The 15,624-nt window shown below is 51.0% G+C and overlaps 2 protein-coding genes across 5 annotated transcripts in view; both read right to left on the minus strand.

The window, feature by feature from the left end:
• LOC127477584 (hydrocephalus-inducing protein homolog) overlaps positions 1-15,624 on the minus strand; it is a 91,560-nt gene that overhangs the window by 53,622 nt on the left and 22,314 nt on the right. The window contains exons 2-3 of the mRNA XM_051802086.1: positions 2,922-3,087; positions 1,800-1,899 (exon numbers count right to left, since the gene is read on the minus strand). Coding sequence (XP_051658046.1) covers positions 1,800-1,899; positions 2,922-3,035 — 214 coding nt within the window. The 5' untranslated portion in view covers positions 3,036-3,087. The remainder of the gene's footprint in view (positions 1-1,799; positions 1,900-2,921; positions 3,088-15,624) is intronic.
• LOC127477585 (hydrocephalus-inducing protein homolog) overlaps positions 1-15,624 on the minus strand; it is a 74,455-nt gene that overhangs the window by 29,430 nt on the left and 29,401 nt on the right. For 2 of the 4 annotated variants that reach the window (XM_051802089.1, XM_051802088.1), the window contains exons 4-5: positions 6,745-6,869; positions 5,058-5,384 (exon numbers count right to left, since the gene is read on the minus strand). In XM_051802089.1, coding sequence (XP_051658049.1) covers positions 5,269-5,384; positions 6,745-6,869 — 241 coding nt within the window. In that variant the 3' untranslated portion in view covers positions 5,058-5,268. Of the gene's footprint in view, positions 1-5,057; positions 5,385-6,744; positions 6,870-8,141; positions 8,357-15,624 lie in introns of those variants that run through there. The other 2 variants (XR_007906988.1, XM_051802087.1) reach the window with 2 other exon arrangements.

Consider the following 15,624-nt stretch of genomic DNA (forward strand, 5'->3'; position numbering starts at 1 on the left):
TACTCTCTTATCCTGCTTTTTCCAGGCTGCCTCAGTGCTAGTCCCTGACTCTGAGATGGGTGAGACCAGCTCCTTCCAATTTCTAACCCACCCCCCTCGGGCTTGTTTCCCTTTTAGCCACCGGTTTGCACCCTGAAAAAGCGATGCCAAGTTTAAAACATGATTTCTGCAGTGATAGGACATTTAGGTTAGATATACAAAAGAAATTCTTCCCTGGGAGGGTGGTGAGAGCCTAGCACAGGTTGCCCAGGGAGGTTGTGGCTGCCCTGTCCCTGGCAGTGTTCAAGGTCAGGTTGGACGGGGCTCTGAGCAACCTGGGCTAGTGGAAGGTGTCCCTGCCCATGGCAGGGGGGTTGGGGATTAGGTGATCTTTAAGGGCCATTCCAACCCCTTATCATTCTATGATTCTGTGATTTCCTTCTCACACACTTGGAGGAGCTTTGAAACCCATTCAGTGAAGGGACAAAGCTTGCAAAGAGTTGGACATTGCTGCCTGGCTTCCAACTAAATTGGGGGGCAGTGGCCCAACAGCACAGGGCTTTGTTGCCAAAGCCTTCAGCTTCTGCTGCTTTCTGACACTCAGCATCTTGTTGACAGAATGTCCCCGTGCTCGGTGACTGGCTTGGAACACGATTCTCATCTGACCATGTCAACAAACAGAGATGCACAGTTTCACACATCACAAGGAATGCCTTGGGAGCAACTTTTTAAATCCATGCTTTCCTTCCACAGCTCTAACGACAGCAGTTGGTGGGCAAGAAGAGAGTTTGTTAGCGTGAGCCCTGAGTAATTACTGTAGATGGCATTTGTTGAGTTATCCCTGCACAATTACTGTCTAAATAAAAAGCTGTTTCATGACATTTGTATCTATCAGCTTGGAGCAGGAAGGAAGGCAACAGGGTGGCTGGGTTAGGGGATTGCAGCACCCTCCAGAACAGGAGCCTGGCTGCTGGAGGACCATGGGCCTCCCACCTCTTTCTCGTAGATGGGCAAACCCAGAGTATTCCCTGGATGGAAACCTGGCAGCCATCTCCCACTTTAAGGTGAAAAACACTAAGCAGCACCATGCAGAGACAGAGAGGAAGGACAGGGGAACCTGAACCACGCTGTGCTCTGTGAGTGTTCCCTCCCCTGTGCGGGCACAGCAAAGCCACCACCTCGGGGTGGGGGGTAATGATAACTGCTCCCAGAAAAGGACTTGACAGCACTCCTGGAAGCTGAGCACAGCAAGCCCAGTGGCCACCACCTGGACACACTTCAGCCTGAGAGCCAGAAGGTGACAATTCCCACACAGGGAGAGAAGCAGGTGCTGGCCAGGGGTGGTCCTTCTGCAGACAGCCTGGGCTCAGCAGGGCTCAGCCACCTCTGGTCTGCTGTTGTCTGGGCAGTGGGAGGTGATCCGGGCTCAGGGAGCACATTTCTACCTCAGCTCCTACTGCCTGATGATGGATCCATGGAATGAGGAGCCATCCTGGAGGTCAGTGCTCTAGAGGGGCTTAGTGCCTGTGCCCTAAAGCTGTTCTGCTGTGTAGCTCTTTGGCCTTTGAGGAAATACTGGCAAACCCGTGGCATGAGAGCTTATCCATGCACTGCTTGGATTGTTCTGGGAACAGTGTCCTGAGCCCTGGCCTTGCATGGGAGACCACCAGGAAGCTGCAGGGACAGTGGACATGAGCCAGCACTGCCCTGATGACCTTGGACCCTTCCCAGCACTTCCACGGGAGCTCAGTGGGCTGGAAGAGTATTTGCACCTCCCCCTCACTGTGTGTGGGTAAGAGAAAGAGGAGAAGGAGCCGTACCTGAGATGGAACAGTAGGCCACTTTTCTGTAGACTTGGGCTTCTCGGGGTTTAAAGAACACCTTGATTTCAGCTGAACAATGTGGCCCAACCTCTCCCTCCTAAAGCAGAAAGAGACAGCAAACCATTTACCTTCCAGTATCACATTTCTTCTTTTCAATCTGTAAGCCTTTACTTAGAGCAAGGAGTGAACAACACTCCCAAACCAGCTCAACACAACCGCAGGATGCTCTTAATGCTCAGCTGATCAGCCCCCACGCTACAATATTCCTACTGCTCTGACACAAGCGCTTGGTCACATCGTGCTGCTGTCAGCTACAGTGGTGTGAAACTGCTCTTGTGCTGACACTGGTGGCTCTTGGCCTTAGATGGGTTATAGGAGTCACCAAGAAGAGAACATGATCCCCTTCCTTGGAAAGAAAAAACTTAGTTTCACTTTTTTTAAAAGAAAGCAGAGGCTGGGATTATTGTAGGGTTTACTCCAAGACGAGGAAGGATTTTGCACTGCGCAGACAGCAGGGATTCCTCATCTCACGCTGTGCCAATACTCATAATCAGGGCTCTGGTTGATGGAAGGACAGGGGGGTTTGCTTGCAGAAACAGAAAGAGATTTTCTGTCCCTGTGTGCAATAGAACTCAAAAAGTCCATTTCCAAGTCTTGTGTCCAGGCTCCCAGATGACACTGGAAGGGAGACTCAGACATGCTGTAAGTCCTGGTTCCAGGGAGGGCTTGGCATTTCCATGACCTTGGGCTGAATTTGGCCTCCTTTTCGCTTCAGGTCAGTCTGTGAACTGACAGTGCTCCAACACCCTCTGGGAAGCCCCACACATCACGTGTAAGCTGTGCCCCTTCCTACAGTAACCGACCCCTCTGGACACTGCAAGGACACGCACCAAGCTCCCTTGACGTCGAGCCCTTGCAGCAGAGCTCAGCTTTAGGCAGGTTCCTGCTGCCTGCCAGGAGCCCACAGGGTAGCAATGCTTTTTGCAACATGCTCTCCAGCCTGGCCAGAAACCCCATGTCTTCTCTCAGGGCACATCGAGACAGCTGAGGTGGGGATCTGCCGAGTGACCTCATTCAGGGAGGGGGTGGAGGAGGAGGAGGTTCTCAGCTATTACTTACCAAGGGCTCAATGGTGAAAACATCATCTGAGAAGAGCATGGGGTCTGCTTCAATCTTTGCTGTCTCCTTCTCCAACTCGCGGTCGTAAAGGTCCAGCTCCTCATAGCGCTTCATCACAAGAGCCTTTGCTACCTCCTGGGGTGGCCGAGACAGATTGTGACACAGCCTGCAGCCACAGGGAGAAACAAAGGCAGCAGGTCATTTAATAAGCCGCTGATTTGCAGAGCTGAGTGTAAGTGCAGAAGCAGCAAAGCGCTCGGGGAGGAGCAGCAGCAGCTCCCCAGCAAGGGGCTGAGCTCAAGCCACGGGCTCCCAAAGGGCTCAGAGGATCACTCGTCGTTCACTCGCAGGGCAGGTGCTTTTACTCCACACTTACAAGCTCAGGAGAGGTTTTAAAAGCCAGCAGCCCTCAAGAGAACCTCCTGGCTCAGAGCCACTGCCAAAACTGAGGGAGAACCCACCAGTGACCTCAACTGACTCTTCCTACCACAGAGCTGCTTGGGGGAGACAGATAAAGATCAAGGAGCCCCCCCCACTGCCTGCAGGGCTTCCCTGGCAAGGGGAGAAGAAGCTGGCTCTCAGCTGCAGGTTACCAGCATCACTCTTGGCTTCTTCCCTTCTGGACCTGCAGGGATAAGCTAACCCTGTGTGCCCTGTTCCCTACACTGTCTTCCACCAGAGCATCCCAGAGCACTTTCAAAGCCAACTGATGAATTCAGGCATGGCACCTCTTCAGTGACATTAAAGGTTTTGTAGGCATGAAAACAGAGGCCCTGAGAGGGGCACATCTAGCCTTGAACCACCTTCTTGTTTTCCTCCTTTTGGCCTTCTCTGCAGACCTTTGGCACAGTTAATTGCTCCGTTACTTGGTAGCTGCAGCAGAAATCATTCCAGTGTTTTAAGATCACAACCAAGAGATGAGAAAGGAACAGCTGCTTCCCAGCTGGCAGATCACTGTTCCCCCCTCAGACTCCAGTCCCCTGGCCGTGAAGAACCTGCAGGTGGCAACTGGGGGGACAAGTAGAAGGTTCCATAGGGAGCAAATTGAGGCAGTGGAGTATAAACAGGACAGCACCCTCACCCAGCCAAATTCAAACACAGTTATAAAGGAAGTACAGTCATGGATATTACCAGCTGCACACAGACAGAGCCTTGGACAAACACTGTCACCGGCACCAAAACTACTGGCTATGGCTGGCTCCCTACCCCAAAACTACTGGCTATGGCTGGCTCCCTGCCCCAAAAATACTGGCTATGGCTGGCTCCCTGCCCCAAAAATACTGGCTATGGCTGGCTCCCTGCCCCAAAAATACTGGCTATGGCTGGCTCCCTGCCCCAAAAATACTGGCTATGGCTGGCTCCTTGCACAGCACATTTGGAAATGTTTCTCCAGGGCTGACCTGCAGTGCTGGGCATGAGGAGGGCATCCAGCCACTGAGGTGGCAACCCTCTGCTCAACCTCCATCAACAGACAGTAATTTCCCCATGACGTGCCAGAAGGCCCTGACACTCTGCACCCCCACCTTCCACTGCCTTGTGTTATATAACAAGGGAATACCTGCCCGAGTGCAAGAAGCGGGGTCACAAATAGGACGACTGATTTAGGGGGCACTCGCCTCGGAGGACCCCCAGAGTGGACCCCTGACAACCACTGAACCAAGACCTGAGTATGTGGAATGGCAAAACCACTGCCACTCTTGCCTCCCATGCTGATGAGGGACTGTACAGAAGTAACTCGCATAAATGGCCAGGAGACAGAGGAGCTAACTGAAAAAATAAACCTTTACTCTAATAAAAGGGAGAGTTCACTGAACAGACCTCAGGGAGGTCTCTCATCTCAGTGGAGGTTGCAGCTTCTTTTATCTCCTTTGCCCGGAGCACAGGTCCCTCCCCATTTCTCCATTGGCTGGGATACTCTGGAGTTACAGGCTTCCCAGCAGGCCTACTGTGTGTCCCCCATTATGTGCTGATTCGGTGGCTCTGGAGGTCACTGACATTGTTCAAGGTGGAGGCCACAGCACCTCAAAAGGGAGGACAGGGCCACATGATCCTCCCGTGCTGCTGGTTGGTCCCCCTGTCTCTGGGCAAACTGCCCCTCTCCGGAGCTGAGAACTGAACAACTCTGTCGCTTCTTACTGCGAGCTGTGACTGCCCTGCAAACTCTGCAGGAACACCTACTTGTTCCTAACACCCTAAAGCACTCAAAAGCACAAGCACCCCCTGAGGCCATAGGTTAGTTTTACCCTTGGGCAGTGCATGTCACTGCATCTTTCAGACCAACCTGATCTTCTGTGGATACTCCTCTGCCTCAGTAGCAAAAGCCTTCCACTGGAATCGGGCTGTGATGTTACTTCTGTTGTGGATGGTCGTGGTTCTGTGGCTTGACAAGTTCCAGAGAGTACTTGTCCAGCCCAATGTTGAAGTCCTTAGCTTTTCCAAGAAGTCTGGTGTGGGTATCTTCACCTGGAAAAAAGTAAAGAGGAGTCTTTGCTCAGCTCCCTTGCTGATGGAATTACAAGGAGCAGAGCAAACCACAGGTAACAGAAGAAAGTGTCCAGCTTTTAGCTGGATAAGTAATTCCATGGATCAGTACATTTATCAAATCCCAACAGCTCCGTGGGTACAGTGTGAGGATGTCCTGGACACCACCTTAAGCACCTGATTTCTGGGTGGGTTTGTAGAGATTTGTCCCCAGGTGACAGTATTTACAGTGAGATTTGTCAGGTGTGCTCAGGTGACCCACTCAGATCCCAGGCAATTCTGCATCAAATTCATTCAGGTGACTCTAAGGAGCCCCACTCAGTCACAGCCCAGGGGCTCCTGAAGGCACCCCACGGGGCTCCTGCCTCTCCCAATCCCGCTCCCTGTCCAAACCCATGGCCACATCAGTCTAGAAATATTTGATATCATTCTGATCTCAAACACCAAGCTGAAGCATTTGAAATGAAAGAAAGAAGGGCAGAGTGACAGACTAAAAGTACAGAGCAGCTTTTACACAAAGACTGAATGGGGTTCTTCGACCTAGAAATCGAATGGGAGACAGGTGGGAGAGGTTTGGAGAGCATGAATGGCCTGGGAAACGGGAATAAGGGACAATTTGTCATGGTTTGTCATCCAACAGGAACCCGAGGGCCTGAAAATGTTCTTAGACAGAAATGACATGTATGTGTAAAGGACAACATAGAAAAGGGGTCTGTGGCAAGACAACAGAGAAGCAGCTTAGGGGACAGAGGTGAGCAAAAGACACATGACATTGGAGAGAATTGGATGGAAAGCTCACATGTCACAGACAGCACTGTCCAGGAACACAACTTCAGCCCTGCACATCCACACTGCAGTGGAGAATCAAGGTTCCTCCTTCCTCCTCTCAGCAACTCCCAACAAAACAGGATTCCAAAAATCTCATCCCTGTTTGAGGGCTTTATCCACTTTATCAACCCCCTAAACACTAACTAGTTTGCACTTTTCGTTGCGGTGAAGCTGGGACAGGGCGGTGCTGCTGGAGGGGGAATTCAGGTGGCTGGGACAGTGGGGAGTGCTGGTAGAGGACCGGGGTGGGGGTGCAGGATGGAGGACACCATGCTGGCACCAGGGTCCCCCCAGGGATGGACCAGCACACAGCAACACAGCACATCCAGGACAGGGGCAGACTCAGCCTTGGCCCCTTCTCTGCTCACTTGTGAGCACTGAAACACACGGAGGCTTTGAAAGGAACAGTTCTACAAGTAGTTTGCAGAGCAAGTCTAACGTTATTCTGCTTAGAAAGGGCTCTGCTGTTGGGAAGGACGCGGGGTGAGTGCCCCGTGCAGTGCCCAGCACTCACCTCTGTCGCAGTGCACTGCCAGGGATGTGCAATGGTGCCCGGTCTCCAGCGGGTGATATTCCACTGTCACTTGCTTGGCTTCACCAACATCGAGGGTTCCCGTGGCTGGGCTGGCAGTGAAAGGGCTGCAAGACCAAGAGAGAGATCAGGACTCTTGGGGGAGGTTTGGGGACAATATTTGCAGTCCAGTTCACTTCAGCTGACTTGTACAAGGGAGGAGCAAAGCAACCACAGTCAGCAGAAGACAGACAGAACACACAGCATCAGAAACAGCTACTGACTCTCTTTGGAGGAGATGCAGCCCTCAGAAAATCCTGTTGGATGAAATGAACTCATCTCCCCCATACTCTGCGTGGAGGCTCAAGGGTCCGACTGCCAGCAATCCCAGCAGAGAATGGTTTGGGAAGAGCACAGAAAGGGTTAAGAGCTATTTGCATGCACAACTTGACACTGACTGCCTCAGGAATCTCTTTTCCAGTCCCTTCTAAACCTCATTCAAGAGATACAAATGGCATCTCACCTGTCCTGTGAGATTACAGCCTAGGAATCAAGAAGGAGAATAAAGTCTTCCTTGAAGACCAGAGAATAATGAGTTTAATTTGCAGTGTGGTTGTTTGGGGTTGTTTTTCCCCTTGTAAACATCCTGGTTTAGCCTAAGAAAGGGCACCTTTTATCACATTTCAATGAAAGCTGCTGGAAGAAAAGGAGCAATGAAAACTCTGAAGGAGTGCAACTGCAAATTGGAGCAATACAGTGACCAGGACACAGTACCCAAAAGGAGGGTCCTGTTTACAGCCTGAAGGATTCAATCCCAGCTAAATGAAGTGCCATTAAGAGCAGCACATCAAGGGAGCTGAACAGGAGGTTTCTGTGTATTCCCCAGCCATGCAGTCTGGGATTCTGGAGTGTCATCCAGGCTGGTAACTGTTTGCCTGGCCCACCAGAGAAACAAGGGAAATAATTAGGCAAATGTGTTGGTGCAGCTTGGATTTAACAGGAGCAATTTGGCTTTGTCACCAGGTAAACAGCTCTTGCCTGACAGACACAAAAATCAGTGCTTTAGTGCTTTGGGATAGCTCAGGTGAGAGGTGCTTCTGCCCAGTGGGTTTATTGGCTGACAGTGGGAGGCAGCCATTTCAGAAGGTGATGGTGCTCAGGAGGGTGCAGACCAACCACTAACGTGTTCCAGCAGTCCCCAGGAAATCTGGGAGAGACAAAGCTCAGGGCTTGCATCCTGCTTAAAACACTAGAAGCAACAGCAGACCCCCCACGTCCTGCCCCTTTCCAGCTGTGGCTGCAGTGCAGCAGCTCGGATGCTCTGGTTCCTTTGGGATACTCTTTCCCAACTCTGCCATCACCCAAAGGTGTTTTGCACTAAGACAGATGAGCTGCTTTACCTCTCAGTGCTGAGGCTGTAACAGGCTTCCAGGTTCCCGGTGTTGTGAACCAGCAGAGTCTTCTGGGTGCTGTGGTTGACTGGACACGACGAGAAGTCCAGTTGGTCAGGGAAGTCCAAGACTGGGTGGGCACCAATGGCTCGGATTGGCACAGAGACCTTTTCCCTTTCACTGCTGCAGACAAGCTGGTGGAAATGATCCTGCAGGAAAAGAGACTGGCACAGCATTGAGGGCATTGAGTGCCATCCTCATGGCAGAAGAAAAAGGGCTGTTTTCTATGACCCTTTGTGGGCATGAATTGACCTCTCCCACCCCAAAAACGACCACTAATTCATACTAATAAAGGCTGGAGAACAGAGCATGTGAAAAAGCATCAGTTTTGCTCCATTCCAATGGGAAAGAATAAAGCTCTCTGGATCATCTTTTTGTTCCTCTGGTATTTTCCATATTTAAATCCCTTCCACTGAACCTAGAGATGGCTAAACCTCAACACCCCTCCCTGTCATTTCCCTGCTGTTCCATCTGCCTCTTCCCCCGTGAACGTTCAAGAACAGGCACGGAGGGAAAGCACAGCCCTCTAGGCCCAGCTGCAGGGCCTGGCAGCACCACGCCGTGCCAAGGTGTGACCAGCTCCAGGTTGCCTGCCCCCAGCCCAGAGCCGACCTCACAGCACGGGCTGGGCTATAACCAGTGTGCAACAAACGCCCTGGCTTTAGAGAGAACGTTCCTCCCAACTCACCTTGCTCCCCTCAGGGATGAAAAGGATGTTTATAGTGCAAAATGAGCCCGGTGGGATCTGATGGCACACACCATTCGGGCCAACCAACTTGAAATAAGGTGAGCTGTCCATGGTGACCTTCACCAGCCGAGTAACCTGCAGGAAAGACACAAAATGGTGATTTTGCCACTTGTGCAAACAGGAGGAGACCTGGGTGTGCCCTGGTGACAGCCTTCCTTGACCACTTTCCCAAAGGACTTTTAGCTCTGGAGGTACAAGCACAGGCTACACAAGGGTGAACTTGGATCCCTCTGCCTGGGCAAAGCAGCTCGGCCAGAGGCAGTAGGGCAGTGCCTGCTGGGAAGGAAGGTCAGGCACCAGCAGTATGGAGATAGAACACCTGAACCAAGTCACCCTCATTTCAACAAGCCCAGAGAATCTGCCTGCTTCTGCCTGCACACAGCCACGCAGCCCTGTTCCAGAGGGAGAATGTGCTACCTGAAGGCAAACCAGCACATTGTCATGGGGGAAGGAAGAAATGCCCTTCTAACAGACTGAGGTGGAGTGGGGAAGCCCAGCTGTGGGGAGACAGTCCTATGGGCACACCAGCAGAGGAGACCAGACCCTTGGCCTTCCTGGGAAACTGAAGAGAAAAGGAGGAACACAGCGAGACAAAGAGACAAGCCCCGACACAATGAGATGGTAAAGAGAATTGAAATGGGCTGTAAAGAAGCAAGGGAGAAGCACAAGACACTGCCAGGAAAGGCTGGTGCAGAAGATGGGAGCAGTCAGCTTGCCAGAGTGAGGGAAAGCCAGACGGCCCTGCAGGCTGGGCCTGTCAACTCTGGGCTTGAAAGGTTATTTTCTGCCTGGAGAAACATGAGCAGCACCGACTGACAGTGTGGTTTCATTATTAAAAGCCAGACTCAGCTCTCCAGGGGCTCTTGCTGCCTGGTGATTGTGGCCAGGCAGCTGCCAGTGCAGGCAAGCCAGACTGCTGGGCATTCCTGCAGCCACCCTGCTGCCAGTTTCTGCCCTCAGGGGAACACAGGCACAGGGACAGCAAACAGGCATTTGCTAGCACAGGGGTATCAACCCCTGAGCACCAAATCCCATCTCACAACCTCTAAACCAGGTGATTTGGACTCCCTGCTGTCTATTCCCACCAGCTTGCTCTTGGCACAAGAGTCATTTGAGAAATGGTTTCCTTGACTGAAATTCAAAAGGTCTCAGTTTTCCTCTTTACAGGGCAACACAACTGCTGACATTTTTCAACTTCTTCCTTCTCAGCTTTCGTGGGCAATTGCAAAACAATCACACTTTGTTCAAGTGAAGGTGGAAACCCTCAAGAGCACATTGCTCTGGATGTCAAGTCTCTGAAAAACGCATCAACTGAACACTAAAACCAAACCTGACACCCAAGAAACGTTTTTAAAAGCTTTCCACGTAACACACAAACTCATCCGTTTCCTTATCCTGTAACTCATAGTTAAGTAACTACCTTTGCTTCCCGTAGTGCCCCCCCTGTGCCCGGGGCCGCACCGGGGACCCAAAACCCGCCGCTGCCCCCTCGGTGCTGCATCGGGGCCGGGCCGTGCGGCCCCCGCGGGTGCTGCAGGGCCGGGACGGCAGCGCCGCAGCCGCCGAGGGGCACCGGGGCTCCCCCGGTCCCGCCGCTCCCCCTCACCCGCCACGGGCAGGACACGGCCGGGGGTCCCCGAGAGTTCCCGCGGGTCCCCTCAGCGAGCGGCGAGGGCTGGGAGGGGGGGCCGGCAGAGGCAGCGCCCCCTTCCCCTCCCGGCTCCGAGGACATTTTGTTTTCCCTCCCAAGGACAAAGGACAAGGAGGAGCGCGGCACTTACCTGGCGAACAGCAGCCCGCTGGCCGGCACCGGGGGCCCCGAGGACGGGGCGCTGCTCCGATGCTCGCCCTTCCCGCGGCCAAGGGCGGCCCCGCGCCCGCCCGGCGAGGGAGCGGCGCGGGCAGCGCTCGCAGCCCCGGCGCCATTGCTGCCCGCCCGTCCCAGCCCCTCTCGGCAGCCCCGCTCGCCCCCAGAGTGCCGGGCCCGACTCGGCCCTCGAGCGCTGCACCCGGGGCGCCGGCCGGGTGTCCCCCGAGCGAGCGGCGGGCAGCGCGCCCGGGAGCCGTGCGGGAGCTGCCGCTGCTCCCCGGCCATCTTGTGCCGGGCGTGTGAGGGAGCCGCCGCCATCTCGGCTCCTCCCTCCCCGCCCCCCGCACAACATGGCCGCCCGCTCGCTCCTCCCGTTGGCCTCGGAAACGGGATGAATTCCCTCCATCGAACAGGATGAATCGCAGCTACTCCAGAAGGAAAAGAAAAACAGCCCAGGCCTTCAAAGCCACAAGTATAGAACGGAGATTTTTATTTCAAGCAACTTTCAAGCCTGTTTCCATAACGATCTGCATTCTTGTCTCCTGTGTGCAGGGAGCACTGTAGGGCATTTCTCCATTGCTATAGAAGAGTTGACAAAATGATGCATTATTCAGCAAATTGCCACATGCAGGGAAGAGAAACTGTACCTTTTCTTCTGAAATCTTACAAACGTGTATTTTTTTAATTTTTATAGACAGTCTGACAAAGCCCTGAATCCCCCCGTTGTAATGCACCATCTATATAAAAGACCCCTTATATTACTAACTCAGAACAAACTTCTTCATATTTGTCAATACTCGTTAGATATGGGGTCCAATCAATTTTTGCTGTAGTGATTCACCCCACGCTTGGATTAGAATGTCACCTGAACAGAAATAGCTCCTGAGTCAGGCTCATGTTTCCTATGAGCTTTTCTATTTTCTGCCTGCAGTCAATTCACTACAAACTGGCTCCTGACAGAGCTTTACCCAGCTGGGAGAGCTCATCAGCCCAGGGACTAGAGCAGCTCTGGACATGCTGGCCTCCTAAACTCCAGAATCAGCAGCTTTATGTTGCAGGAAAGAGATTTACATGCTGAAACAAATACTCTCTCTCTCTGACCAAGCCATTAACAGTGACAATCTTGTCTCAGCTTAAAACCATTCACAGCTCACTTTTTTTTTTTAATATTTAGTCACAGATTAGTGTTAGAGGGTGAGCTGGGAGAAAACGTGAGCAGTCCAAGAAAACAGTGTTTAATAATAATAATGCCTCTAAAAAGAAGCTATCACCTCTCTCTACAAATGTGTCTTGGATTAAGGTCTAGAAACATTGAATTTAATGACAAAAGCTGAGATTTTGATCTCTCCTTGTTACTCCAAACACATGGGTCTTAAGTTACACACCTGTGCCTTTAATTCAGCACGGAGTAATTACATTTAGGTTGGTGGAATCACTCCAGGTTTTTCTTGGTGTGCCTAAACTGAATGTTGTCCTAAGGATTTGGAAGCATATGAAGTGAATTTAGGAATGAACATGTATGTCAGTAGTTGCAAAATGGAACTGAAACGAACTGTCCCAGTCTGTAGAAGGAAAGCAGAGGTCTAAATTTCAAGAGTAAAAGCAAGCACGTAGCTTTGCACATGTAGGTCTAATTGCATCAGCATTCCCTGTATTTTCCTCAACACTTCTTCTTCTTTCCTATTTTTAATAATAATGGCAAAAGGAATAATATAAATTTAGGTTCTTGGGTACTTTACCTTTTACTCATCTCCTTCAGGAAAACTTTAAAACCTTTCCATAAAACAGAATATTGGCTATGAAGAGACCAAATGTGAGACTCAAGTGGAAGGAAATAGGTCAAAATAAAATGCATTTAACGGCGAAACTGTCTCAAATTTTCTTGTAATGTGCCACATGCTACTGGGACTGCACAGTGCATTTGAATACTCTGACGTAGTGTGGGAGACAAAGGAAACCAGAGAACACTTTGGGGTGCAAAAATGCATGGGAGACGTAAGTTTCTATGTGTAGGAGCAGTCAAATGCTTGAATAATTCTGAATCAGAACATGCACAGAAATGAAACACTGTAACTTTAATAAATGGCCTTTTTTTTTTTCTTAAACTCCAGTTATTAGGATATTGTGCTCCAGGCAGCACATCAGGTGCTGATAATGAACATTCAGAGACAGGACTTTTGCTGCACGAATGAAAAGTGTTCTGCTCAAAAAATTAATAAAGGACTATCTTCTTGTGTATACATATATATACACACACTGAACAGAATGAAAATTGGAACCAAAAATGAACCTGAAGTCGACTCAGCTCTCGGGGCTTTCAGAGCAGCTTTCCCCACTGCAAGTCTGTTCTTACCCCGGTGCCCCCGCTGAGGGGCTGCAGCCAGACAGGCCCCAATGCCCTGCGTGTGGGGCACAGGCAGGAGGAGCTGCAGCCCCAGGTCTCTCTTCATTCCACTTGCAGGCAATAACAGCCCGGGCCTGCTGAGACAGTTCCCAGGTTGCAGGGCTGTGATGGGCTGGGAGAGAAGGCCAAGGAGACCCAGGAGAGAAAGAGCAGGAGAGAGGTGTCCTCAGCAGGAAGGAGCTTCTGGGACCTGTGGAGCTGCTCTAGGGGATGAACAAACTGGGTGAACTTTTGTGGGTGAGGGTGAGAGGAGAGAGTGGTTTGGGTGACATTGTGGAGTGAGACAAAGAGCCCATTCCAGTTGGCTTTGATAACCCTGGAATTCACTGGAAAGGCAGCACGAGAGGATGGAAAGAGCCCCAGAGGTTTGTACAGGGTCTTGGTGAAGACAGCCCTTGGGCCACAGGCCTTTAGAGCACAGCTGGCAGGCTGGTGGACAACAGGGAGGCTCATCTGCATCTGCTTCTGTCCAAGGGGAACCAAGAGGTTCCCATAGTAACTGACTGTAGTGATGGGACTGTACGATGGTTGCCATGGTAACTGACCACAGCAATGGGACTGTACGATGGTTGCCATGGTAACTGACTGTAGAAACGGGAATGTATGATGGTTGCCATGGTAAACAGCTGTACCAGTGAGTGGTATGATGGTTGCCATGGTAACTGACCATTGAAACGGGAATGTATGATGGTTGCCATGGTAAGTGGCTGTAGCACCGTGACTGTATGACTGTTGCCATAGTAACAGACCATAGCAATGGGAATGTATGATGGTTGCCATAGTAAGCAATGTAGCAATGGGAGTGTATGGTGATGGTTGCCATGGTAACTGAGCAGAGCAATCAGAATGTATTACAGTTTCCATAGTAACCGACTGTAGCGATAGGAATGTATGATGGTTGCTATGGGAACTGACCGTTGCAATGGGAATGTGTGATGGTTGCCATGGTAACCTCCCATAGCAATGGGAATGTATGATGGTTGTCATGGTAACTGACTGTAGAAACGGGAATGTATGGTGCTTGCCATGGTAACCGACTGCACCAGTGGGAGGTAGATGATTGCCATGGTAACCGACCATAGCAGTGGGATGGTTGCCATGGTAGCTAACCGTAGCAATTTGAATCTATGCTGGTTGCCGTAGTAACTGACCGTAGAAACCGGAATGTAAGGTGGTTGCCATAGTAACCGACTGTACCAGTGGGAAGTATGCTTGTTGCCATGGTAACCGACCGTTGCAACACAACTGTATGATGTTTGCCATGGTGACTGACCGTAGCAACAGGAATGTATGATGGTTGCCATGGTAACCAACCATAGCAATAAGAATGTATTATGGTTTCCATGGTAACCGACAATAGCAATGGAAATGTATGGTGGTTGCCATGGTAACCGGCTGTGCCAGTGGGAAGTATGGTGGTTACCATGGTAACTGACCGTAGCAATGGAAATGTATGCTTGTTGCCATGGTAATTGACCATGGCAATGAGAATGTATTCTGGTTGCCATGGTAACTGACCATAGTGATGCCAATGTCTGGTAGTTACCATGGTAACGACCACAACAATGCGAATGTGTAATGGTTGTCATGGTAACCGACCACAGCAATGGCAATGGCTGATGGTTGCCATGGTAACCGACGATAGCAACAGGAATGTATGCTTTTTCCCATGGTAACTGAGCATAGGAATGGGAATGTGTGATGGTTGCCATGGTAACTGACCGTAGCAACGAGAATGTGTGATGGTTGCCATGGTAACGTAGTGTAGCAATAAGAATGAATGATGGTTGCCAAGGGAACTGACCGTAGCAATGAAAATCATGAAAATGTGTAATGGTTGCCATGGTAACTGACCTTGGGAATGGGAATGTATGCTGGTTGCCATGGTAACTGAAAGGAGCAACGCAACTGAATAATGGTTTCCATGGTAACCGAATGTACCAGTGTGAATTATGATGGTTGCTGTGGTAACTGACCTTAGAAAGGGAATGTATGATGTTTGCCATGGTAACTGACTGTAGCAATGGGAATTTAGGATGGCTGCCCTGGTAGCTGTGATTTCCTCACACTATGAGCTCGACGTTTTCATCTGCAAAAACATCTGTGAGTGCCCAGAGATCTCCCGAGATGGGCTGGAAAGGTCTCAAGCACCTGACCACTAGAGAGGGGCTAAGGAGCTGTGGCCTCGATGGTGTGGAGACTGAGGACAGTACAGGACAGCCCTGAGAGGGCTTGAAGGGAGGATTTAGAGACGGTGGATCCTTTTGTCAGAGCAGAAAAGAGCATGAGAAAGAAAGAATTAGTGCCAAGTGTAGCTGGGGAGGTCCCGAGTGGACTTGAGGAAAAAGGAATTTCACTCCATGGGAAACGCTGCAACACATCCCCCAGGAGGAGTGTGGATGAGCCCAAGGCTTTGTGTGTGCAGGAAGAGCCAGGGAGGACGCAGAGATGTCAGTGCAGGAAGGTGCCA

Source organism: Manacus candei, unplaced genomic scaffold, assembly GCF_025592945.1.
Source record: "Manacus candei isolate 608988 ecotype Guabito, Panama unplaced genomic scaffold, ASM2559294v1 h1tg000055l, whole genome shotgun sequence".
NCBI classification, from domain to species: domain Eukaryota; kingdom Metazoa; phylum Chordata; class Aves; order Passeriformes; family Pipridae; genus Manacus; species Manacus candei.